This window comes from Ornithorhynchus anatinus, chromosome X5, assembly GCF_004115215.2.
Source record: "Ornithorhynchus anatinus isolate Pmale09 chromosome X5, mOrnAna1.pri.v4, whole genome shotgun sequence".
Taxonomy (NCBI): domain Eukaryota; kingdom Metazoa; phylum Chordata; class Mammalia; order Monotremata; family Ornithorhynchidae; genus Ornithorhynchus; species Ornithorhynchus anatinus.
The window spans coordinates 2,761,845-2,787,205 of NC_041753.1; the positions used below are offsets into that span (position 1 = coordinate 2,761,845).

The 25,361-nt window shown below is 48.9% G+C and overlaps 1 protein-coding gene across 4 annotated transcripts in view; it reads right to left on the reverse strand.

The window, feature by feature from the left end:
• The window catches only part of SPTA1 (spectrin alpha, erythrocytic 1), a 74,639-nt gene that overhangs the window by 35,868 nt on the left and 13,410 nt on the right, over positions 1 to 25,361 (reverse strand). For all 4 annotated transcript variants that reach the window (XM_029056313.2, XM_029056312.2, XM_029056310.2 and 1 more), the window contains exons 13-29: positions 24,373 to 24,450; positions 23,859 to 24,014; positions 22,637 to 22,841; positions 20,382 to 20,563; positions 18,382 to 18,625; positions 17,038 to 17,160; positions 15,693 to 15,910; positions 13,538 to 13,630; positions 12,848 to 12,982; positions 11,226 to 11,374; positions 10,051 to 10,237; positions 8,101 to 8,202; positions 7,350 to 7,441; positions 5,306 to 5,450; positions 4,015 to 4,196; positions 2,896 to 2,995; positions 1,161 to 1,358 (exon numbers count right to left, since the gene is read on the reverse strand). In XM_029056313.2, coding sequence (XP_028912146.1) covers positions 1,161 to 1,358; positions 2,896 to 2,995; positions 4,015 to 4,196; positions 5,306 to 5,450; positions 7,350 to 7,441; positions 8,101 to 8,202; positions 10,051 to 10,237; positions 11,226 to 11,374; positions 12,848 to 12,982; positions 13,538 to 13,630; positions 15,693 to 15,910; positions 17,038 to 17,160; positions 18,382 to 18,625; positions 20,382 to 20,563; positions 22,637 to 22,841; positions 23,859 to 24,014; positions 24,373 to 24,450 — 2,589 coding nt within the window. The remainder of the gene's footprint in view (positions 1 to 1,160; positions 1,359 to 2,895; positions 2,996 to 4,014; positions 4,197 to 5,305; positions 5,451 to 7,349; positions 7,442 to 8,100; positions 8,203 to 10,050; positions 10,238 to 11,225; positions 11,375 to 12,847; positions 12,983 to 13,537; positions 13,631 to 15,692; positions 15,911 to 17,037; positions 17,161 to 18,381; positions 18,626 to 20,381; positions 20,564 to 22,636; positions 22,842 to 23,858; positions 24,015 to 24,372; positions 24,451 to 25,361) is intronic.

Sequence of the window (25,361 nt, forward strand, 5' to 3'; positions counted from 1 at the left end):
CCGGGCCTCAGTTTCCCCATCGGAGAGGCAGTGTCGTCTTAATGGATCAAACACAGGCCTGGGAGTTGGAAGGCTTGGATTTTAGTCCCAGCTCTGCCCTTGACCTGCCGTGTTGATTTAGGCAAGTCTCAACTTCTCTGGGCCTCGGTATTCCTATCTGAATCACGGGGTTAAGATCCCTGCTCTTCCTCCCTCTTAGATTGCGACCCCTGCTTGCCCTACCTCTTAGATGTGTGTTTGTGTGAGGACAGTCCCCAACTGCAGAGTCTGGGAAGACCATGCTATTTTTTAGTGGGTTTTTTTATGGTATTTATTGAGCCCTTACTATATGCAGAGCACTATACTAAGCACTTGGGAGAGTATAATACAACAGAATTAGCAGAAACATCCTTGCCCATAACGGGCTTACAGTCTAGAGGGGGAGACAGACATCAATAAAAAATAAATAATTTATAATGTGTAATTTAAAGATATGTATATAAATCTTGTAGGATTGGAGGTGGGGCAAATATCAAAGCCCGAAGGTCAAAGATCTAAGTGCATAAATGACACAGAAGGGAGAGCAAGCTGGGGAAAAGAGGACTTAATCTGGGAAGGCCTCTTGGAGGAGTTGTGACCTTAATAACGCTTGGAAGGTAGGGAGAGTGGTAGTCCATAGACCCTCAGTAGAACAGGTGAGGAGTAAAAATAATAATAAAAATGGTATTTGTTAAGCACTTACTATGTGCCAGGCACTATACTAAGCACTGGGGTGGATACAGACAAATTCAGTTGGACACAGTCCCCGTCCCATGTGGGGCTCACAGTCTCAATCCTCATTTTACAGGTGAGGAAACTGAGGCATAGAGAAGTGAAATGAGTTGCCCGAGGTCACACAGCAGACAAGTGGCAGAGTCAGAATTAGAACCCATTACCTTCTGACTCGCAGGCCAAGGCTCTATCCACTACGCCATTATGCTTCTCTAGTCCCAAAAAGTCCCACAGCGGGTCCCACTCCCAGACACGGGACCACCACCATTCAGTGACTGGGGGTGATGCCCCCGGGATCTCCCCAGGAATCCCATCTCAGGCCAGACCCCCTGGAGGGGCGATTCCCTATATGACATAATCCCAATGACTGACCTCAGAGGAGCGGGATGGTCTCCCCAGCCCCCACCGACCTGTAAATCCAGGCACTGGTCCAGCATGTGCTTCCGCTGGTTCCACGCCTCCTGCAGGTCCTTCCGCTCCTGCTTCACCTGTTCCAGCTTCTCCCGGATCTCCTCCCGGCCAGGGTGGTCCTGGCCCACCAGCTCGGCTCCATAATCTTCCAGGGCCTTGAATGCCGGCTCCTGCAGCTCCATCTCGGCGTGATGATCCTGTCCAAAGTGAAGGCTACAGTGAAGGCCAGGAATCCTCTGAAGAGAAGACTCTGGTTGGAGAGGAAGGTTGTGGGAGATTTGGGGGAGGGCATGACTGAGTAGTTCAGGGAAAAATGACCAGGGATGGCATCCAAAACCCAGTCTGAGCCTTGATTTACAATGTGACCCTAGGCTAACAATAATAATAACAGAGTAATAATTATGGTATTTTTAAGTGCTTACCACGTGCCAGGCACTATAATAATAATAGAAATAATAATAATGGTATTTAAGTGCTTACTGGGTGCCATACACTGTATTTAGTGCTGGAGTAGATACAAACAAATCAGGTTGGGCACAGTCCCTGTGCCTAGAGGGGCTTAGAGTCTTAATCTCCATTTTACAGATGAGAGAACTGAGGCACATAGAAGAGAAGTGACTTGCCCAAGATCACACAGCAGATATGTGAGGGAGCAGGATTAGAACCCAACTCCTTCTTACTCCCAGGTCCATGCTCTATCACTAGGCCATGCTGCCTCTCTAGTTACTCAAGTTTTGGCTCAGTGGAAACAGCCCTACATTGGGATTCAAGAAACCCAGTTCCCAGTCTCGGCTCCACCACAGGCCCACTGTGTGACCTCAGGTGAGTCACTTAACCTCTATGAGCCTCAGTTTCCTCATTGCCTAAAAGATCTCATTGCCTAAAGGATTGCCTAAAAGAGAGATCTCTGCTCTCCCTCCCTCTTAGACTGCCAGCACCATGTGGGACAGAGACTGTGTCCCATTTGATTATCCATCCCAGCCTTGAGCCCAATGTTTAGCCCATACCAAGCGCTTAAATAATATACCCAAACTCCATTTCCTCATCGATAAAATGGGAATAAAGCATCTGCTCTCCCTCCCTCTTAGACTGTGGACACCATGTGAGAGGGAATTGTATCCTCTCTGATTATCCTCAATCTACCTCTGTATTTAGCATGGTGTTTGGCACATAGTAAATGCTTAAATACTATAACTAACTCACTAGGTTTCCTTTTTGGCCATTTGGAGATTAAGTATCTGCTCTCCTTTTTTCTCAGACTGAGAATCCCTGTGTGGGATTTGCTTATACTAAGAGCTCAATAATCTCAATGAGAAGCAGCATGGCCTAGTGATTAGGACATGGGTCTGAGAGTCAGAAGAAACTGGGTCTAATCCCAACACCACCACTTGTCTGCTGTGTGACCTTGGGCAAGTCATTTAACACAATTGTGCCTGAGATCCCTCATCTGTAAAATGAGATTAAAACTGTGAGCCCTATGTGGGACCGATTATCTTGTATGTACCCCAGTGCTTAGACCAGTGCCTGGCATATAGTAAGCACTTTACAAAAACCATTAAAAATAAAGTAAATCCCATAATGAACCCAGCTTCCTAGGAAAGGGATCTGTGCCCAGTGATGTAGGGAGGACAGAGTGGGAGAACAGATGTGGGCGGGTTTGGGAGAACGGATTGTGCTGGGGAAATTCAGAGCCTGGTCTTGGGGTTGGGGGATGGTCCTCATTTTGCCCCCTACCGCATGCCTCTCCAGTAGAACTTCCGCCCCCGTCAGCTCCTCTGCCAGCTCCTTTGAGGACACCAGGCCCCGCAGTCCTGAGATCCAAGAGAGCAGGTCCCTGGGGAGAGAGCAAAACAGTTGATGTCCAGGGCAGGTGGAGGGATCCAGGAGTCTTGGGAGATGGGATGAGGAGGAAATCAGGGGGATGGGATCGCTCAGCCCCTGATTTCACACTTCCTTCCTTGTCCCCATCCCCACTCTGCTCTCCCCAAGACCCCAGGCATCTCTGTTGCTGACTCATTTTCCCCACCTCCAATCCCACCTCCTCCAGAAAGCCTTCCCTGACTACTTCCAAACACTTCGAGTTATATCAGCCACAAAGCACTTATGTCTTAATTTATACCCCATATAGGCACCTGTATATCAATGTGTATTCAATTGTAAATTTGATTGTCTATTCAGATTACTCAATCTGTAAATATTTCTGGACAGCCTTTCCCATTAAGAGTGTAAGATCTTTGTGGGAAGGGAATGTGTCTTGTTCAGATGGCTGCTGTACTTTTCCAGGACAGGGAGTGTTAGGAGGTAGGACTTGAGGGAGCGCTCCTGATCGACACCATTCATTGATCGATTGGCCCATGAGGCTAACGAAAGACAGAGAGCATTGGGAAATAGGACTTGGGGAAACACCAATGATCAATTCCATTCACTGATCAATTGACCCACAAGGCTGAATCAGAAGAGGGAGCATAGGGAGATAGGGCTTGGGAGAACTTCCTGGTTTAGGGGAAAGAGCACGGGCTTGGGAGACAGGGGTCATGGGTTCTAATCCCAGCTCTGCCACTTCAGCGGTGTGAGTTTGGGCAAGTCACTTAACTTCTCTGTGTCTCAGTTACCTCTTCTGTAAAATGGGGATTAAGATGGTGAGCCCCACGTGGGACAACCTGATTACCTTGTATCTCCCCCAGCTCTTAGAACAGTGCTTGGCACATAGTAAGGACTTAACAAATACTATTATTATAACTATTATTATTCACTGATCTATTGGCCCATGCGGCTGAATCAGGACAGTGAGCATTGAGAGGAAGAGCTTTGGAGAAGGTGCAGTTCAATACCGTGGATAGACTGGTTGATTACCTCGCCTGGTTAAGAAACAGGAAGAGCTTCTGGGCCTGAGCCAGGTCCTCCTTCCGCTGGTCGGTGTGCTGCAGCAAGTCATCCCAGGCATCCGACAGCTCCAGGCGGCGCCCGCGCAGCTCGTCTGCTGCATCCGGGTGGGACTCTGTCAGACGCTCAGCCGTCTCCCCCAGGGCCGTCACCTGGGGGCAGAGACAGAGAGAGATAGAGAGAGGGGAGACATAGAGAGAGAGACAGGGAGGAATAGAAAGGGAGGGAGAGAGAGGACCAGGGACTTGGGCCAGGACACCACTTTCTCTCCTGGCTGCCTCTTCAGAGCCTTCTAACTTTTTCTGTCTATTCTCCCTCATTATCATCGTCATTGCTACCACTGTTGCCGTCATCATCCTCACCAACGTCACCACCCCCATGACCGTCATCACCAGCATCATCATCCTCACCATTGTCCTCACCCTCATCATCAACCTCACCATCAGCATCCTTTCATTTCATTCGATTGTTTTACTGAGCACTTACTGTGTGCAAAGCACTGTACTAAGCACTTGAGAGAGTACAGCATAACAATAAACGGATACATTCCCTGCCCACAACAAGAGTACAGTCCACAGTCATCCTCACCATTCTCACCATCATCATTCTCACCATCAACACCATCAGCAGCAGCCTTAGAATAATAATAATAATAATGGTATTCGTTAAGCGCTTACTATTTGCCAAGCACTGTTCTAAGAGCTGGGGTAAATACAAGGTTATCAGGCTGTCCCACGTGGGGCTCACAGTCTTAATCCACATTTTACAGATGAGGTAACTGAGGCACAGAGAAGTTAAGTGACTTGCCCAAAGTCACACATCCGACAAGTTGCAGAGCAGGGATTAGAACCCACGACCTCTGACTCCCCAGCCCAGGCTCTTTTCCACTAAGCCACGCTGCTTCTCACGCCATCCTCACCATCACCATCCTCACCACCACCATTGTCTTCATCATCTCCATCATCATCCTCACCATCATCGCATCATCATCATAATCCTTATATAAGATCCTCACCATCACCATCCTCACCATCAACACCCTTACCATTCTTGTCATCACCATCTTCATCGCCATAATCCTTGCCGTCCTCACTTTCCCCACCATCACCATCGTCATCTTCACCACCACCACCATCATCCTCACTGTCATCCCCACCACCCTCATCATCATCCCCACCGTTGCTATCACCCAACCTCATCATCACCCTCATCCTGCCCCTTCTCCCCAGTCCTTCCCGTCACCCACGACGATGGTCCTGACCTTCTCCCCCAGCGGGGTGAGGTCCCTCTTGAAGCCCTCATGTCTCCGCTGCAGAGCCTGGACGCTGAACAGGTCGGACCCGAGATCAGCGACGCTCAGCGCCCTGCGGTTCTTCTTGATGCGCTCCTTGGTGTCGTCCGCGTCCCTGGGAGCGGAGTGGGAGGGTGGGGAGGTCGGTGAGGGGTTTGTGGTTGGTGAAGAGACAGATCCTGTCCACCCTCCCTGTCTACCACCCTCTCCACCCCTGCTGCCTCAGGGGAGAGGGAATTTAAAGGGGTCTGAGCCAAACCAGGACCACCCCCTCCAATTTTCTGCCAACGCTGCTCAAGTCTCCCAAGCAGAGCTGACCCAAACCACCGGGTGGCTTCTTCCCCTTTAGACTGTAAACTCATTATGGGTAGGAAATGTGTCTATACCATCATGAGTATTGTACTCTCCCAAGCGCTTAGTATAGTGTTCTGCACACAGTAAGCACTCAAAACATACCATTGATTGATTTTTTTTCCCTTCTCCCCAAAACACATTCCTCTCTTCCCCTCTCCCAGGTTATACTAATCCTAACTGTGGTATTTCATTCATTTATTCATTCAATCGTATTTATTGAGAGTTTACTGTGTGCAGAGCACTGTGCTAAGTGCTTGGAAAGTACAATTCAGGAACAAATACAGACAATCCCTGCTCATAACAGGCTCACAGTCTAGAAAGGGGAAGACAGACATCAAACCAAGTACACAGGCATCAATAGCATCAATATAAATACATAGAATTATAGATATATACAAATCAATTATATTAATAAATATAAAAATATGGAGCGCTTCGTGAATTTGAGTGTCATTAATGCTCACTCTCAGTTAAGTGTTTAGAGAAGGCAGTGCGTTGTCGTATTAGGGTGTCATCCCAGAAGCAGAGGAACCGGGTTCGAGTCCAAGCTCTCCCACAAGGCCACTGTGTGACCATGGACAAGTCAACCTCTCTGTACCTCAGTTTCCTCATCTGCTCAATGGAGATAATAAGACCTGCCTTTCTACCTACCTCATGGCATTGATGTGAGGGTGAAGATGAAATGAGGGATGTGCAATTAGAGCAATCTACCACAAGAAAAGTAGTATCAATCAATTAATCGATAAATGGTGCTTATGTATTATGTGCCAAGCACTGTGCTAAGCACTGGAAAAGGGTGCAATGCAACTACATCATACACAGTTCCTGTTCCACAAGTCTGTCTCGATTCTTCCAGAGTCTATGGCCCTACCCCCTAAGCCACCCCCCCACACTGCCCTCTCAGTGCTTAGTACAGTGCCTGGCACATAGTAAGCACTTAAATATTGTAATTTTTTATTATTATTATTAAGAATACTAAACAGGGATGTTGTCTGTTACCAATCAATCAATCATATTCATTGAGTGCTCACTGTTTGAGATAACTGAACTAAGTGTTTAGGAAAGTTCATTACAACCGAGCCAGTAGACATGTAACCTGCCCACAAAGTGCTTACAGTCTACAGTATTCAGACCTAATTAATCAATCATATTCATTGAGCACTTACTGTGTGCAGAGCCCTGTACTGAGCACTTGGGAGAATACAATATATACAGAGTTGGTAGAGATGTTCCCTGCCCACAAGGAGCTTACAGTCTACAGTCTAAAGAGCCACCATCTATTTTTTTATAGTATTTGTTAAGTGCTTACTAGGAGACAGGCGCTGTCCTGATCTTGGGTAGATATGTTAGGTTGGGCACAGTCCATGTCCCACATGGGGCTCACAGTCTTAATCCCATTTTGCAGGTGAGGTAACAAACTCAAAGAAGTTAAGTGACTTGTCCAAGCCCCACAGTGGACAAATGGTGGACTGGGATTAGAACCCAGGTCCTTCTCACTTCCAGGCCCGTGCTTTATCCACTAGGTCATGCTGCAGCATGGTCTCTGGGGGTTCTCTGAAGGAGCCCCAACTACTTTTGGTGGGTGGATTTTTTTTTTTTGTAAAGCCTGGGTACAAGGGAACAACCCTGCCTTCTGGGATAAAAGACAGAGAACTCTCACTGAAAGAACATCTGGACAGCATGGGCACTTCCCAGCAGCAGCCGCTGTTCCTCTGCCAGCCTCTTCAGGGACCCCCAGCGGGCATTCAGCTCCTGCCAAAGACCAGAACCAGACTGGACATGAGCCAGAGAAGGGGCTGGTGGAGGGGGCGGTATGGGAGAGAAAGGGAAAAGGGGGAGTCGATGGAAGAATCCCAGATAGGGGCTGAAGTAACTCTTGAGGCTGGGACTTCGTGGTCATAGATGTTTTTATGGTATTTGTTAAGTGCTTACTGTGTGCCAGGCACTGTACTAAGCACCGAGATAAATACAAGTTAATCAAGTTGGACACAGTCTGGGTCCCACAGTCTTAATTCCCATTTTACAGTTGAGCAAACTGAGGCACAGAGAAGTGAAGCTACATGCCCTAGGTCACACAGCAGATAAGTGGCATAATCGGGATTAGGACTCAAGTCCTTCTGTCTCCCGGGCCCATGCTCTATTCACTAAACCATGCTGCTTCTCTAACACTCCAATATTTTCCTCTCGGATACTCTGACAACACCTGCCCCCAACTTCCTCCCACCCCAAGATACCCTCATTCCAGAGACTCAACCCTCTGAACCTTGGTGGATGTTACCCGGGGTGACACCCCCCGGAGTGACATCCTGGGGAAGAAGGACTGAACTATTCTGCATTGAAGGGGTTGGGAGGGAGAGGGATGGGCAGATGGTAGAACTAGAGGCGGGGGTTGGGGTGGGGAGACGGGTCACCTCCTGGATTTCCGCTCCTTCGGGTGTCAAGAGGTTTTCGATCATCAGATCGTCTGCCACCTTGTTGATGTCCTGGAGCCGCGGCTCATTGGATTTCAGATCCTGGAGCCAGGGGCGATGAAGAATAAGACCTTTAGCATCAACAGTCTCCTGTATCTCCTCTCTCCTGTTGTTCCTGGTGAAGCGCTAGGGCTGCCCACACTTCTCACCTCACCTTGGGGAGTGGATTTCCTGGCTGAACCTACCTTCCACCCCTCCATTATTCCAGCTCTGACTCATGCCATTTCCCCTTTTCCTCCTTCCTCCTCTCGATCATTTTATATCAGTCTCTATCTTATTTGGCAGGAAGCTAATACTATTGTCCTCTCCAAAGTTCCTGGCACAGTGCTTGCCATAGTAGACTGTAAGCTCTTTTAGGGCAGGGATCACGTCTTCCAACTATATTGTACTCTCCCCAGTGCTGAGCACAGTGCTTTACACACTGTGTAAAGTAGACTGTAGACTCCTAGAAGGCATAGATCATGACTATGATCATAAGAAGCAGCATGACTTAGTGGAAAGAACACGGGCTTGGGAGTCAGAGGTCGTGAGTTCTAATCCCAGGTCCGCCACTTGTCAGCTGTGTGACTTTGGGCAAGTCATTTAACTTCTCTATGCCTCAGTTACCTCATCTGGAAAATGGAGATTAAGACTGTGAGCCCCATGCGGGACAATCTGATAATCTTGTATTTATCCCAGTGCTTAGAACAGTTCTTGGCACATAGTAAGTGCTTAACAAATACCATTATGATTATTATGATTCCTAAGTCTATTGTACTCTCCCAAGCGCTTGGTACAGTGTTTTGCACACCGTAGAATGTAGGCTCCTTGAAGGCATAGATTATGACTCACAATTCTACTGTACTCTCCCAGGATGCTCAGTACAGTGCTCTGAACACAATGGACTGTAGACTCCTTGAAGGCATAAATCATAACTCTTAATTCTATTGTACTCTCCCAAGCGCTCAGTACAGTGCTCTGCACTCAGTAGGCTGTAGGCTCCTTAAAAGTATGCATCATGACTTCTAATTCTATTGTCCTCTCTCAAGTGCTCAGTACAGTGCTCTGCACACAGAAGTCTGTAAGCTCCTTTAAAAAAAAGATGGTGTTTCCCAACTCGAATTTACTTGTACTGCTCAGTCCAGGGCTCTGCACACAGTAAACTGTAAGGTCCTACTGGGAAGGGATCATGACTCCTAGCTCTTTCAAACTCTTCCTGGTGTTCAGTATAGTGCTTTTCACGCAGTAGACTGTAAACTCTTTGCAGGCAGGGATCATTTCTCCTAATTTTATTTTTTGGTCCCAAGCTTTCAGCCCAGTGTTTAGCCCAGATTAAGGGCAGAATGAATCCAAGCATTAATCAGTCAATCAAACAATGGTATTTATTGAATGCTTACTACGTTAATATTATTATATTAATATTATATTAATATTATATCTTGATATATAGTATACAATATATAATATATTGTGCTATTATAATATATTGATATTATATTAATATTAATAATATTATTATTGTTATTACGTGCAGTGCACTGTTGATGATGATAATGATGATGGTATTTGTTAAGCGCTTACTATGTGCCAAGTACTGTTCTAAGCGCTGGGGGAGATACATAGTAATCAGGTTGTCCCACGTGGGGCTCACAGCCTTAATCCCCATTTTACAGGTAACTGAGGCACAGAGAAGTTAAGTGACTTACCCAAAGTCACACAGCTGACAAGTGGCATAGAAACAGCTGCTCTAAGTCCTTGGGAGAGTACAATACAGAATTATTAACAGAGAATTGACAGAGCCATTCCCTGCCAAAAATGAGGCTAAATACCCCAGAAGGGGCAAAAGGCTCTTTCCATCATCCCTTGCTCCCATCGCTCCCCACCCCACTTAGGCAACCCCTCCTGCCTGACCGTTTGGAAATCATCAAACTTCTTCTGGAGTTCCTGGACATTGTCCAGGTCGATTACGGTGTTCTCCGCCTTCTTGTCCCGGATCCAATCCAGCATATCCCCCGCCTCATAGGCCAACAGGAACTCCTTGTAGCGCTGCACCAGGCGCCTCCGGCGTTCCTCCGCCCGCTTCAGTAGCGAGTTGTACCTGGGAGAGGACGGAGCCAGAGCCGAGTGGGAACGGGGAGAGGGGAGGGGAGACCGGAGCAGGGACAGGGAAAACGCAGAGGGGAGCAGGGAGTGGGAGAGAGTGGAGCATAAAGCGAGAGAGCAGAAGGGAGAATGGAAGGGACAGCAGATTGGAAAGGGAGAGAGTGGGCCGGGGGAGGATGGAGTGCAAAGGGGGAGAGCAGACCCAGGAAGGGAAGAAGGTAGGGGGGAGAGGGAGAAAGTGGGGGAGAACAGAAGGGAGAAAGGAAGGGAGAGCAGATTGGAAAAGGAGAGAGTGGGGGAGAGGGCAGAGTGGAAAGGGGGAGAGTGGAAAGGGGAGAGTGGAGTGGGAAGGGGGAGAGCGGAGGGGAGAGTGAAGGGAGGGGGAGATTGGAGTAAGAAGGGAAAAAGTGGAGGGGAGGGCAAAGTGGAAAAGGGAACAGTGGAGGGGAGAGAGGAGGGAAGGGGAGAAGATGGAAAGAAGGAGAGAGGAGAGGTAAGAAGAGAAGTGAGAGGAGGGAGAAGAGGAAGAAAAGAGAGGGGAGAGGAAAAAGTGGTGAGGGGAGGTTCAAGAGAAAGAAAGAAGGGTAAGGGGGAGAATGGAGGGGAGGGAGATGAGGAAGAGAAGGGTGGGTAGGAAGATGAGGAAAGAAGAGATGGGAGAGAAAGGGAAAGAGTCAAAAGTGGAGGGGGGAGGAGGATGGAGGAGGTTAGTAAAGGGGAAGATCAAATGAAGAAGACATGGGGAGGGAGAAGAGAGAAAAGGGTGGGGAGGAGAAACAGGCAAGAGAGAAAGAGGAAGGGAGAAAGGGTCAGAGTTAGTGAGCAGAGATGATGAGGAAAATGTCAACCCTCCTGACCCTATCCAGAGACCGACCATCCCATCCCGCCGAGTGACAGATTCCTCCTGCCATCAAGTCCATTCCCCAGTCCCCCTTGTTCCTCCTCTTCCCTCCCCTTCCCTAGGGTCCCTCCCAGCGTCTCACAGGTCATCGATCTGGTTCTGCCACTTGATGATGTTCTCCGGGTCCTCCCGGCGGCTCTGGGGCTCCTCCACTTCCTCCCGCTCCAGCTTCTTCACGTACACGGCGGGGATGAAGCCTTGTTGGTCATCAGCTTCCACCTTCCACCAGTCCTGGAGGACCCAGACACCCGTCTATCTGTCCATCTGTCCCTCCAGTACTCCAGAGGGTAAGCTCGCTATGGGCAGGGAGCGAGTCTGCTATTTCTCCTTAGTACAGAGCACTGTAATAAGTGCGTGGGAGAGTACAATACAAGAATAAAACAGATATATTCCCTGCCCACAAGGAGCTTATATTCTAGAGAGGGAGACAGACATTAATATCAATGAATAAATTACAGATATGTACGTAAGTGCTGTGGGGCTGGGTGAGAGGATGAATAAAGGGAGAAAATCAGGGTAATGCAGAAGTCCCTCCATCCATCTGCCCACCCACCCATCCATCCACGCACCCACCAGTCCACCCATTCATCTACCCTCTTGTCCATCCATTCATCCACCCACTTGTCCATCTGTTCATCCACTACCCACCCATCTATCCACTCATTCACCTACCCACCCATCCATCTGTCCATGCCAATGGCTACTGTCAACATACTGTGTATCCTTTGAGTTGCTTCACCTCTCTGGGACTTGGAGGGAGAGAGAGAGAAGGGAAGCCAGCCCCTTCCCTGTCTTCCAAGGACACAGATTTAAGATGTGAGAGTGCAAGCTCTTTGAGGGGTAGGAATATGTGCCGTGCTGTTGTTGTTACTCTCCCAAACGCTTAGCACAGTACTGCCCACTCAGGTGATCAGTAAATAACACCAATGGATTGAGTGATTCACTGACAGTTCTGGGAGCAATAAGGAAAGGAAATGGATACACAGTTTACAATCCAAGTACCTATATCCTGCTCCACCCCTCTCTCCCATCCCGTTGTGTCCATCATCTCTTCTTTGTCTCCCCTCCACTTCCCTCCCAGGGGGTGGTAGTTGGAAGATGGCAGGACCTTCTTCCATGCCAGGCTTGGTAATGAAGTTTGGCAGGGGAAGACAAGCTGAAGAGCAGTGTGGCTTATGCTGTTTGGGGAGAAGGGGGAGTCAGGGGTAGGAGGGAAAGGATGAGATTAAGTGGGGAGGAGGGAGAGTGAGGATGAGTTGGAGTGGGGAAGAAGGGAAGCAGAAGAAGGAACAAGGAAGAGGGAGGAAGTGGAGAAGGGAGAGTGGGGAGGATTGGGAGAGGGTATAATAGGGAGATGAGTGGACATAGACGGACACACAACAGGAGCACAGGATAATTCACCTTGTCGATGGGAAAGGGAATAATGAGAAATAGAGTGGACACAGACGGACAGAGAACAGGAACACAGGACAGTTCACCTGTTGATGGGAGGGGGAATAATAGGGAGAGAGAGTAGCTACAGATGGACAGAGAATGGGAGGACAGGACATTTCACCTTGATGGGAGAGGGGGATAATAGGGGGTGGAGTGGACATAGATGGACAGAAAATGGGAGGACAGGGCAATTCATCTTGTTGATGGGAGGAGGGTTAATAGGGAGAGGGATTGGACACAGACAGTGAATGGGAGGACAAGATAATTCACCTTGTTGATGGAGCTGAGCAGAGTCAAAACATCACCCTTCTTCATAGTGACTTCCCGGGGGCTCCTGGCCTGGAAGTCGTAGAGGGCCATGACCCGGTCCTTCCTCACAGTCCCAGCAGTGGGGGCCGTTTGTTCCTGAGCGAGATGGGGGAGGAGGGGAGAACAGGGAGAGTCGGAGATGGGAAGCCAATGGCCATCTCCCCCAACAAGCCCCTTGATCCCGTTGCTGGGTAAGGGCGGGGGGCGGGGACGATTGTATCAGCTTGACTAGCAGTGTGGCCTAGTGGAAAGAGCTTGGGCCTGGAAATCAGAGAACCTGGATTTTAATCCCAGTTCCACCACCTCTCTGCTGTGTGACCTTGGGTAAGTCGATTCACTTCTCTCTTCCTCAGTTCTCTTATCTGTAAAATGGGGATGAAGACTGTGAGCCCTACTTGGGACAACCTGATTATCTTGTATCTACCCCAGCGCTTAGAACAGTGCTTGGCACATAGTAAGCACTTAATAAACACCAACATTATTATATGGGACAGGGACTGTGTTCAACTTGATTACCTTGTATGCTCCCCAGGGCTTAGTGCCTGGCACATAGTCAGCACTTAACAAATACCATCAGAAAACCTAAATGGCAGCAGTATAATTTTTAGGCTAGAGGTGTCAAGGCATCACCCCCTTGTTGTGCCCACTGACCAGACAAGCCTGAGCCTGGTCCCTCAGTGCTTGCATACTGCTCCCAAATGCGTTGAGATCCACCAGGAAAGCTTCGTGTTTCTTCAGGAGAGTCTGGAACCAAAAGACATCCTAAGGACATTCATTCAGTCAAATTTATTAAGCACTTACTGTGTGCAGCGCTTGGGAGAGTACACTATAACAATAGATATATTCCTGCCCAAAAGGAGCCTACAGTCTAGAGGGGGAGACAGACATTAATATAAATAAATAAATAAAATTACAGATATGCATGTAAGTGCTTTGGAGCTGGGAGGGGGGTGATGAATAAAGGGAGCAAGTCAGGGCGCCGCAGAAGGGAATGGGAGAAGAAAAAAAGGGGGGTTGGTCAGGGAAAGTCTTTTGGAGGAGATGTGCCTTCATTTAGGCTTTGAAGTGGGGACCAGCTACCCAGCCCAGCATGGGGGTTGTGGGGAGCCCTAAGTGGGGTCTGGGGATGGTTGTCCCCCTGGTGATTGAGGGTGGTCCCCCTGGGGTCGACCTGGACCCTGAGAGCTCAGACTGGACAGGTGCCCCTGGGGCAGCAGGCGGGACCCAGCTCCCATTTACACTCTACCCAGACTATCACACAGAGTGGGGGACTCTACAATTTATTGTACTGTGAGACTTTGGGCAAGTCACTTCTCTGTGCCTCAGTGACCTCATCTGTAAAATGGGGACTGAGAGGCCCTGGGTTCTCTAATCCTACCTCTGCAGTGTGACCTTATGCAGGTAACATCACATCTCTGGACCATAAATTCGTTGTGGGCAGGAAACGGGTTGACCATTTGCTATACTGTGCTCTCCCAAGTGCTTAGTACAGTGTTCTGCACAAGGAAAGCACTCAACAAATATGATTGGGTGATTCTCTGTGACTCGATTCCCTCATCTGTAAAATGAGGATTAAGACTGGGATCTCCATGTGGGACAGAGACCGTGTCCAACCTGATTATCTTGTATCTATCCCGGAGCTTAGTACAGTGCCGGGCACACAGTAAATTTTTAATTACTCAATCATTCAATGGTACTTATTAAGCACTATACCAAGCGCTTGGGAGAGTACAGTCCAACAGAATTAGCAGACACGTCTCCTGCCCATAACGATCTTACAGTCTAGAGGGGGAAATAAATACCATTTTTAAAAATAGTAGCAGTAAGAACGATGCCTGGCTAGCTTCCCCTGTGGGAGAACACACCTCGGCTTGCAATCTAGAGCGGGAAAGAAATATCATTTTAAAAATATAGTAGAGGTAGGAAGGAGGCTTGGTTAGCACCCGCTGTGGACAGTGGAGCGGGCAACGCACCCCGGTTTCCAGTTTAGAGGGGGAAATAAGTTTCGTTAAGGAAAAAATAAAGATAGCAGAGGTAGGAAGTGTACTTTCCAAGCACTTAGTTCAATGGTCTAAGTGTGTAGTTCAGTTAGTTGAGAGCTCACCTCCTCCAGGAGGCCTTCCTAGACTGAGCTTCCCCTTTTCCCTCTGCTCCCTCCCTGTTCCCCCTCCGCCCTCTGCTCTTTCCCCCTTCCCCTCCCCTCCCCTCAGCTAAACCCCCTTTCCTTCTGCTCCTCCCCCTCTCCTTTCCCTTCCCCTCGGCACAGTGCTCATTTGTATTTATATTTTATTACCCTATTTATTTTGTTAATGAGCTGTACATCCCCTTGATTCTATTTATGGTGATTATGCTGTCTTGTTTTTGTCCGTCTCTCTCCCCGGATGAGACCATAAGCCAGTCACTGGGCAGGGATCGTCTCTATCTGTTGTCCATTCAGCGTGGCTCAGCAGAAAGAGCACGGGCTTGGAAGTCAGAGGTCATGAGTTCGAATCCTGACTCTGCCACTTGTCGGCTGTGTGACTGTGGGCAAGTCACTTCACTTCTCCAGGCCTCAGTTCCCTCATCTGTAAAATGGGGATTAACCGTGAACCTCACGTGGGACAACCTGATTACTCTGTATCTCCCTCAGCGCTTAGAACAGTGCTCTGCACATAGTAAGCGCTTAACAAATACCAACAAATACATTCCAAGTAGCAATAAATGCTACTGAATGAATGAATGCTCCGCACACGGTAAGCGCTCAATAAAGGCGATGGAACGAATGAAAGCGTGGGTGGTTAGCGCGGGCGGCGGGTGGGCCACGCACCCCGGCGGACTCCTCGTCGGCCCCGTAGTTGGTACTGTCCACCAGCGGCTCCTTGTCGCGGATCCAGGCTTCGGCCTCAAGGAGATCAGCCAGGTACTGCAGGAGCCGGACATTGTCCTCCAGGTCCTGGCGGCGGCGGGCAGCCCGAGACCGCAGCGACTCCATGTTGTCGTTCAGCACGCTCACCCGGGACGACACCTCGTCCGCCGCAAAATGCCCTGAAAACCGGGGACACGGCAAGGGACGGGGCCGTGCTCTCTGTTAAACGCCCACTATCTGTGCTTGACCCGTCAATGGGCAGGGATTGTCTCTATCTGTTACCGAATTGTACCTTCCAAGCGCTTAGTACAGTGCTCTGCACATAGTAAGCGCTCAATAAATACTATTGAATGAATGAATGCTCTGATCACAGTGAGCGCTCAATAAAGGAATGAATGATGATGGTATTTGTTAAGCGCTCACTCTGTGCCAAGCGCCGTTCTAAACGTTGGGGTAATAATAATAATAATAATAATTATGGTATTTGATTACCTTGTATCAACCCCAGCGCTTAGAACAGCGCTTTGCACAAAGGAAGGGTAATTGACAGATTAGGATAATTAGGCCGGGAGAAGCTCGATGTAAAGGTCAACAAGTATAGTATAAAAGGCTGGGGGGAAACACCTGTCGCTGCTGCTCATCACTGTTATCCCAAAGGACAGCAGAGACAGGCAGGGCAAAAGACCTTGTAACCGGGGATTCTCTTTTTGGTTTTTAAACCCATACTAGGACGGTATACTGATTTGGGACTAATCATCCCGCGATAAAAAAAGTCCCAATGTCCCTGGGTTGAGGGCTTAAATAGTGTCAGAGATGTCATCGGCCCTGAGTTAAGGGTTTAACAGAAGCAAGATCCGTTGTGCTTGATGTGTTTCTGTATGTTAATAAAGGTTTTCTTACTGTAATATTGAATATCGTGGTTTATTCTTTCGGTAAAGCTGAGTTACGAGTCCCCACTTCTCCCTTCCGTCCCTAATTGACTCTATTGAGACTAAATAAGGGTGAATAAAGGGTGCAAATCCGAGAGCGGGGGGGGCGCACAGAAGGGAGTGGGAGAAGAGGAAATGTAGGTTAAGCTGGGGAAGGCCTCTTGTAGGAGATGTGCCTTCAATAAGGCTTTGAAAGTGGGGGGAGTGATCATCCGTCAGATATGAAAAGGGAAGGAGTTTCTTGCCAGAGGCAGAGATCGGTGGAGAGCTAGAAGAGATCAACCCCAGTGTTTAGTGTAGCACGCAGTAAGCGCTTAACAAATACCATTAAATATATATTTTTTTAAGCGCCGGGAAGCCAATTGTGACCGGCTCACCTTCGTCCACCATCTTCTTTCCTCGGTCAGTGATGGCTTGGATCCGGGGCTCGTGGCTGTCGATGTTGCCCAGGATCACCTGGTGTCGGTTCAGCAGGTTCTGAGCGGCTATCAAATCCTTGCCTGGAAGCGGAGCGGGACAGTCTCCTGAGTAGTATTCCCCAAGCTCTCCCAATAGGATGACATTGAGGGACAGGAATCATGGTATTCCCATTTTAAGCCCAGTCCAAGCCCCGCCTTCCTGGTGATGTCCCTTTACTCCCCAAATCCGTTCTAGAATAATAATGTTGGTATTTGTTAAGCGCTTACTATGTGCCGAGCACTATTCTAAGCGCTGGGGTAGACATAGGGGAATCAGGTTGTCCCACGTGAGGCTCACAGTCTTAATCCCCATTTTACAGATGAGGGAACTGAGGCACAGAGAAGTTAAGTGACTTGCCCACAGTCACACAGCTGACAAGTGGCAGAGCTGGGATTCGAACTCATGAACCCTGACTCCAAAGCCCGCGCTCTTTCCACTGAGCATGGGGCCTAGTAGCGCACTTTGTTAAGAGTGCCCTATGTGCCAAGCACGAAGAAGCAGTGTGGCCTGTTGGATAGAGTCCGGCCCTGGGAGTCAGAAGTACCTGGGTTCTAATCCCAGCTCTGCCATGTACTGCTGTGTGATCTTGGGCAAGTCACTTCATTTCTCTGGCAGTACTTCATCTGAAAAATGGGGGTTAAGACTCTGAGCCCCAAGTGGGACATGGGCGTTGTCCAACTTGATTTGCTTATATCTACCACAGTGCTTAGTACGGTGCCTGGCACATAGTAAGCACTTAACAAGTGCCATAAAAGAAAGATCCCAGGAGAGCATGTGCCGAGGGAATTATTTTATCTTCCAGTGCACATGCTCCAACTCTTCAACCCAGCAGCCTGAGGACCTTTGGAGCATAGGGTTCCAAAGGATTAGAGATCAATCGATGGCATTTACTGAGCACTAACTATGTGCAGAGCACTGTACTAAGTACATGGGAGACTACACTATAACAGAGTTGGAACACACATTTCCTGACCATAACGAGTTTACAGTCTAGATGAGGAGATAGATATTAATATCTTCTCCTTCTAAAGAGCAGAAAAGTCCCCCTCAAACAGTCAGGAGGTCTCTCTTTACTGTAAGCTCATTGTGGGAATGAAATATGTTGGTTTATTGTTATATTGTACTCTCTCAAGCGCTTAGTACAATGCTTTGCACACAGTAAGTGTTCAATAAATACAATTGAACGAGTGAATAAATGAACCTGGGGGTGAGGATGTTGGGTGCAGGGCTGGGGAGGGTCCCCACTTCGAAGAGAACCTGACCTAGGTAAGTGGAGGCAGCAGAGGGTTCCGTCTCCTGGATCCAAGCTTCTTCGTCCTCCATGTCCCTGGAGATTTGGTGCAGATGTAGGAGGTCCGTGAGTTTCTGCCGGCGAGTGGCCAGCGGCTCCTTCAGGGCCTGATAGCGCAGGCACAGGGACTCTTGCTTCTGGCTCATGTCCTCCGCGTCTGGGTGGCCCAGGCCCTCAAAATGGCGGGCCAGGTCCGTGATGATATCTACTTGGTCCTGGGGGCCAGAAGGGGGAGAGAGGAAGGAGTGAAGACCAGGGTGATGATCTGAATCGATACCTCCAGGATCCCATTCTTAACCACAAGGCCTCACTCTAGTCTCTAGACCCTCTAGATTGCAGCTCATTATGAACAGTGAATGGGTCTGCTAATTCTGTTGTATTGTACTCACCCAAGTGTTTAGTACAGTGCTCTACACATAATAAGCGCTCATTAAATACCACTGATTGGTAGTCTCAACCCTAAAAGAGCCTAGTGGATAAAACATGGGCCTGGGTTTCAGAAGACTGGGTTCTAGTTCCCCTCAATGAGCTTCAGTCTACAGGAGCTTATGGTCAGAGGGACTTGACCATAAGCTCCTCTAGACTGTAAGCTCGTCGTGGGCAGGGAAAGTTGGTTTATTGTTGTATTGTACTCTCCCAAGCGCTTAGTACAGTGCTCTGCATATAGTAAGGACTCAATAAATACGATTGACTGATTGCTGTGTGCATTTGGTTTTCCTGTGCCTCAGTTACTTCATCTCTAAAATGAGAATTAAATCTCTGTTCTCCCTTCCTCTGAAACTGCAAAGCCACCAGTGGGACAGGGACTGTGTGGGATCTTGTGTTTATCCCAGGACTCACTACTTAGCACATAGTAAGCGCTTCACAAATGCCACCCTTATTAGCAATTATGGTATCTGTCAAGCACTTACTACGTGTCAATCACCATGTTAAGCACTGGACTAGATGCAAGATAATCAGGTCTCATATGGGGTTTACAGTCTGAGTAGGAGGGAGAGCTATTTAATCCCCATTTTACAGATGAGGAAACTGAGGTACATGGTCACATAGCAGGAAAATGATAGAGTCGGGATTAGAATCCAGGTCCTCTGACTTCTAGGCCCATGTCCTTTCCACTAGGCCACACTACTCCCTGAATTCCCTCACACTCTAGGGGCCTGGAGACTGGGTCCCTCTGCCCTCTTTCCTCTCCCCCTCCTCCAATCCTCTCTACCTCCTTTCTTCTTTTCCTCCTCTAATCCCTTCTGGCCCCTTTCTTCTCCCCCTTCTCCAATCCCTGCTGCCCTCTTTCCTCTCCCCCTCTTCCAATCACTGCCCCTTTCCCTCTCCCCCTTATTCCCACTGCCCTTTTTCCCCAGCCCCTGAACCCAAGAAGCGGTGTGGCTTTTTTGGAAAGAGCACAGGCTTGGGAGTCAGAGGTCGTGGGTTCTAATCCCTGCTCTGCCACTCATCAGCTGTGTGACTTTGGGCAAGTCACTTAACTTCTCTGTGTCTCAGTTACCTCGTCTATAAAATGGGAATTATGACTGTGAGCCCCACGTGGGACAACTTGATTACCTTATATCTACCTCAGCCCTTAGAACAGTGCTTGACATATAGTAAGCACTTAACAAATATCATTATTATCAGACCCTGTCCTCAAGGAGCTGACAATCACAACCACAGCCACATTCAAGCATAAGAGGTTTCCCCTTCTCCCCACCCAAGGGGTGACCCCATTCCTGAGGGGAAAAGGGTGCAATTTATAATAGCATTCATGGTTAAACTTGGCGATGCTCTTCTAAGTGTTATTTTGGTCTTCCCCTCAGGAACCTAGAGTCCGGAAGCCCCCCTCGCGCGATACCTGACTGTAAATTCTAGACCGTAAGCTCATTGTGGGCTGGAAATGTGTCTTATAGTGTACTCTTTCTAGTGCTTAGTACAGTGCTCTGCGCTCAGTAATCGCTCAGTATATACGACCGACTGACTGACCTGACGAGAGGTGACATTGGCCTCCAGCAAGTCGTGTTTCCGCAACAGGTTCTGCACGTCAGCCAGGCCCCTGCCGTAGTCCTGGGATGCCACCTGACCCTCCGCGTCCTGCAACCAGCGCTCCAGCTCTTCCACAGTGTGATTGAACTGCTGCTGCTGGTTGGCTTCCTGAAGTTGGGTCCCTGTAGGGGAGGACCAGGGTGGGGAGGAGAGGGGGCCCGGGAGTGAGAATTGCCTCCCCTCACATCCTCACACAACCACCATCATAATAACTGTGGTATTTGTTAAGTGATTATTATGTGCCTAGCACTGGACTAAGCGCTGGGGTAGATAATAATAATTATGGTGCTTGTTAAGTGCTTACTATGTACAAGCATGATCTAAGTGCTGGGGTAGATTCAAGTTAATCAGATTGGACATAGTCCCAGTCCCACATGGGGCTCTTACTCTAAATCCACATTTTACAGATAATTATAATAAAAATAATAATAATAATTGTGGTATTTGTTAAGCGCTTACTGTGTGCCAAGCATTATACTAAGCGCTGGGGTAGATACAAGTAAATCAGGTTGGACACAGTCCCTGTCCCACACAGGGCTCGCAGTCTCAATCCCCATTTTACAGATGAGGTAACTGAGGCCCAGAGAAATTAAGTGACTGGATCCAGGATTAGAACCTATGTTCTTCTGACTCCCAGGCCCCTGCTCTATTGACTAAAGTTCGCTTCTTCTCATATACAAGATAATCAGGTCCAGGGATTGGGGTGGGGGGTGGGGTGGGGGTGTCCAGGGGTGAGACCCACCCTTGATACAATACTCTGCACACTAGTAGGCTGTAAACTCTTTGTGGCCAGAGGGTGTGTCTTCTAACTCTATTGTCCTCTCCCAAGCATTCAGTACAGTACACAGTAGCTGTAAACTCCTTATGGGCAGGGATCGTGTCTACTAACTTTGCTGTATTGAGCTCTCCCAAATGCTTAGTAAGTGAAGCGTGGCTCAGTGGAAAGAGCACGGGCTTTGGAGTCAGAGGTCATGGGTTCGAATCCTGGCTCAGCCACTTGTCAGCTGTGTGACTTTGGGCAAGTCACTTAACTACTCGGTGCCTCAGTTACCTCATCTGTAAAATGGGGATTAAGACTGTAAGCCCCACGTGGGACAACCTGATTCCCTTGTGTCTACCCCAGCACTTAGAACAGTGCTCGGCACATAGTAAGCGCTTAACAAATACCAACATTATTATTATTAAATGCTCAATAAATGCCACTGATGAGTAGGAAGAGGATGAGAAGGAGAAACAGGAAGATGATCTTCCTGGGAGCTTCAGGAAGTAGATTGGCAGAGAACTGAAGCAGTATGGCCTAGTTGATAGAGCACAGGTCTAGAATTTAGAAGGACCTGGGTTCTCCTCCACTTTTCTGCCGTGGGGCCTTGGCAACTCACTTCACTTCATTTCTCAGTTCTCTCATCGGTAAAATGGGAACTATATTCCTATTCTCCCATCTATTTAGACTCTGAGCTCTATGTGGGACATGGACTGTGTCCATCTTCATTATCTTATATCTGCCCCAGCACTTAGTACAGTGCCTGGCACATAGTAAATACTTGACAAATACCATTGAAAAAGAAATGGACTGGATGATTCCAGCCTCAATCAATCAATCAATTTCCTGAGTGCTTACTGTGTGCAGAGCACTGTATCAAGTACTTGGGAGAGAACAATACAATAGAGTTGTAGACACGTTTTCTGCCCACAATGAGCTTCGTTCAAGAGGGGAAGCCTGTGGAAGTCCACTGAGCACATCCCAGCTGCAATTAATTCCCCCCCACTTCCCTTTGAATTAGTGCCCATCCCCCCACCCCCACCCTAATAGGGGCCAAACAGAGACAGGAAGCCTAGCCCCTCTCTTCTATACACAGCACTTATGTCTATATCTGTAATCTTATTTGTTTATATTAATGTCTGTCTCTCCCTCTAGACTGTAAGATCGCTGTGGGCAGGGAATGTGTAATATTTTTATATTGTATTCTCCCAAGCGCTCAGTACAGTGTTCTACACACGGTAAGTGCTCAATAAATACAATTGACTGACTGACTTTTCTTCCCTCTGAATTAGTGGGGACCCCCCACAACCCTCCTGTGTACAAGGCAGGGATGGGGAGCCGGGCACCTACCTTCACTCTGGATTAGTGGGGACCACCCCCCAACTCCCGCCATAAGCTCCAGGCAGAGACAGGGACCCCAGTCCCTTCCTCTGACCTTTCAACTTCATGGTATCCAGCAGCTGCTTCCACAGGCCAGACACCTCATCCACCCTGAAGGCGACCTTGTCGGCAGCGTAGTGTTCTGCCTTGATCAGCTCCTGCCCCATCTTCTCCAGGGCGTTCAGGCGGCTCTGGTTGGTCCTCAGTTCCTCCTCGAACACCTGCTGTTTCTGGACCCGGCTCTTCACGTTCTGCAGATCCTGGGGGTGGGCGAGGAGCAAACAAACCGTCAATCCAGCCGTCGAGCCGGCAGTCCCTGTCGGCCCCGGCTGGCCCGGGAGCGGCAAGGATCCCTGGGAGGCAGTGTGGCTTAGTGGAAGGAGCCCTCTCCTGCGACATGTGGGTTCTAGACCCCTCTTTTCCGCTGCTGTGTGAGCTCGGGCGGGTTGTCTAGCCTCTCTGATCTGAACCTATGTTCCTTCTCTGTAAAATGGGGATAAAATTGTCCTACCCTCTCTCCCTCTCAGATGTCTACAGCTGGCCTGGTCATTTTGTGTCAATCAAATAATCAATGATAGCTCATTGTGGGCAGGGAATGTGCCTATTAAAGCTATGTTGTATTCTCCCAAATGCTTAGTATAGTGCTCTGCACATAGTAAGCACTCAATAAATTTGTGGGCAGGGAATGTCACTATTGTTGTATTGTACTTTCCCAAGCGCTTAGTACAGTGCTCTGCACACAGTAAGCGCTCAATAAATACGATTGAATGAATGAATGAATTGAATGACTAAATACCTCTGATTGATTGACTGTGTGCAGAGAACTGTAAACTGTAAATTCACTGTGAGCAGGGGACATGTCTGTTATACCTTTATACCATACTCTCCCCAGCGCTTAGTACAGTATTCTGTACACTGTAAGCACTAAATAAATATGATTGACTGACTACAATGCAACAGAGTTAGTAAAGACATTCTCTACCTACAGCGAGTTTACAGTCTAGAAGGGGAGACACACATTAATATAAATAGATTACGGATACAGGACATAAGTGCTGTGAGGCTGAGGAAGGGGTGTGAATGTGGGGTGCAAATCCAAGATTTATCTACGACAGCGCTGACCACATAGTGGGGATTAATCTATACCATAATTATTAGAAATGTGCTCCCCTCCTTCCACACTTCCCACCATCACTGTGCAGAATGGAGAGACTCTGCCTCTGTGGGGCCTCCAGGAAGGTCGCACAAGGTGCGTGAGTGGTTACACCCCAACATACCATTTGGTCCTCGTCTGCGGCCACCTTGGTCTTCTTGGTGATCCAACCCTTCAGGTCATCAGCGTCTTGGTACAGCTGCTGCAGGAGCCTCGAGGCCTCCAGTTGCCCGCGGCGGGCCAGAGCTCGGGTCCTCAGGGCTTCCCGCCGGGCCAGCAGCTGCCAATGACATCCATTGCCCCCACACATCAGCCAGGATACCCAGACAAGCAGCTAGCCCCAAGCCTTACCCCTCCACCAGTCACGGCATGACTGGCATCGTCCTCGGACAGGACCCTGGTCAAGTCGCCATCCCAACCCCAAGGGCTTTGGTGACCCCTTCCCCAGACATGCCCCCACCACAACCTCAGGCATAGACCCCAGACTCGACTCCCTGCTCTCCCCCCGGGGCTCACTGCCCTGAGGGGACCTCCCCTCCCTTGGGATGCTCTCTGCCCCAGGACACCTTCCCACAACCCCAGATGTACTTTCTACCCTCCTGGGACATGCTCCCAACCCCCCGCCCAGAGAGACTCACCTTGTCGCGGATGTCCGCAATGTTTTCTTTGTCATAGTGGTCCTTGTCAATGAGCTTAGTCGCCGTCTGGTCCAGGGTCTGGAGAGAGAAGGTGGGGCGTTAGTTCCGGAGTCTACAGGCCCATCCTCGTGGACATCCCTCTGAAGGTTCATCATCTTTCTCCTCCTTCTGATCACCTGCCCTTCCAGGATCCGCCTTCTCCTCTGGACTGTAAGTTTCCAGAGGGCAAGGACCCCAGACCTAAGATGCTGTACCTCCCTCCTGAAGGAGGAAGGACAATGCTTTGCACACCAGAGGAGCTTAATACAGTGTACAGTGACCCGTACATAGTGGGTGCTCACCCAGAGTAGGTGCTCAGTACAGGGTCCCACCTACTGTGGGCACCCAATCCAATACTCTACACACCCTGGGTACTTGGCATGAACCAGAATGCACTGGGTACTTGGCCCAACGTTGCACACATTAAGTACACATTACAGTACTCTGCACACAGTAGGAGCTCAGTACAGTGTCTTGCCTATAGTGTGCATCCAATCCAATACCTACACACACTGGTACTTGGCACTTCCCTGCACGCATTAGGTACTCATCACAGTGCTCTGCACACAGCAGAAGCTCAATACAGTGCCCTGTCGGTAGTAGACACTCAGTACAGTGCCCCAGACTCGGTAGGAGCTCAATCCATATTATTGTGGATTCTGATTTGTAGTGACTATGTTAGCATTCACAACTGTTGGGCCATCACTCCTGTTTCTATCACGCCCGACGTTGACCACAACTGTTAACTCAGAAGTCTCTTCCTCCTGAACCCAGCCCAACGCTTAGCGCAAACTAAGCACCCAATAGGTATGGTCACAGTCAACACGATAAACGTGCAAAGCTTCCCAGGTTGCAGAAAGAAGGATAGGAGATATCAGAACGCCATAGAGAAGTAGCATGGCTTAGTGGATAGAGTACTAGCCTGGGTGTCAGAAGGTCGTGGGTTCTCA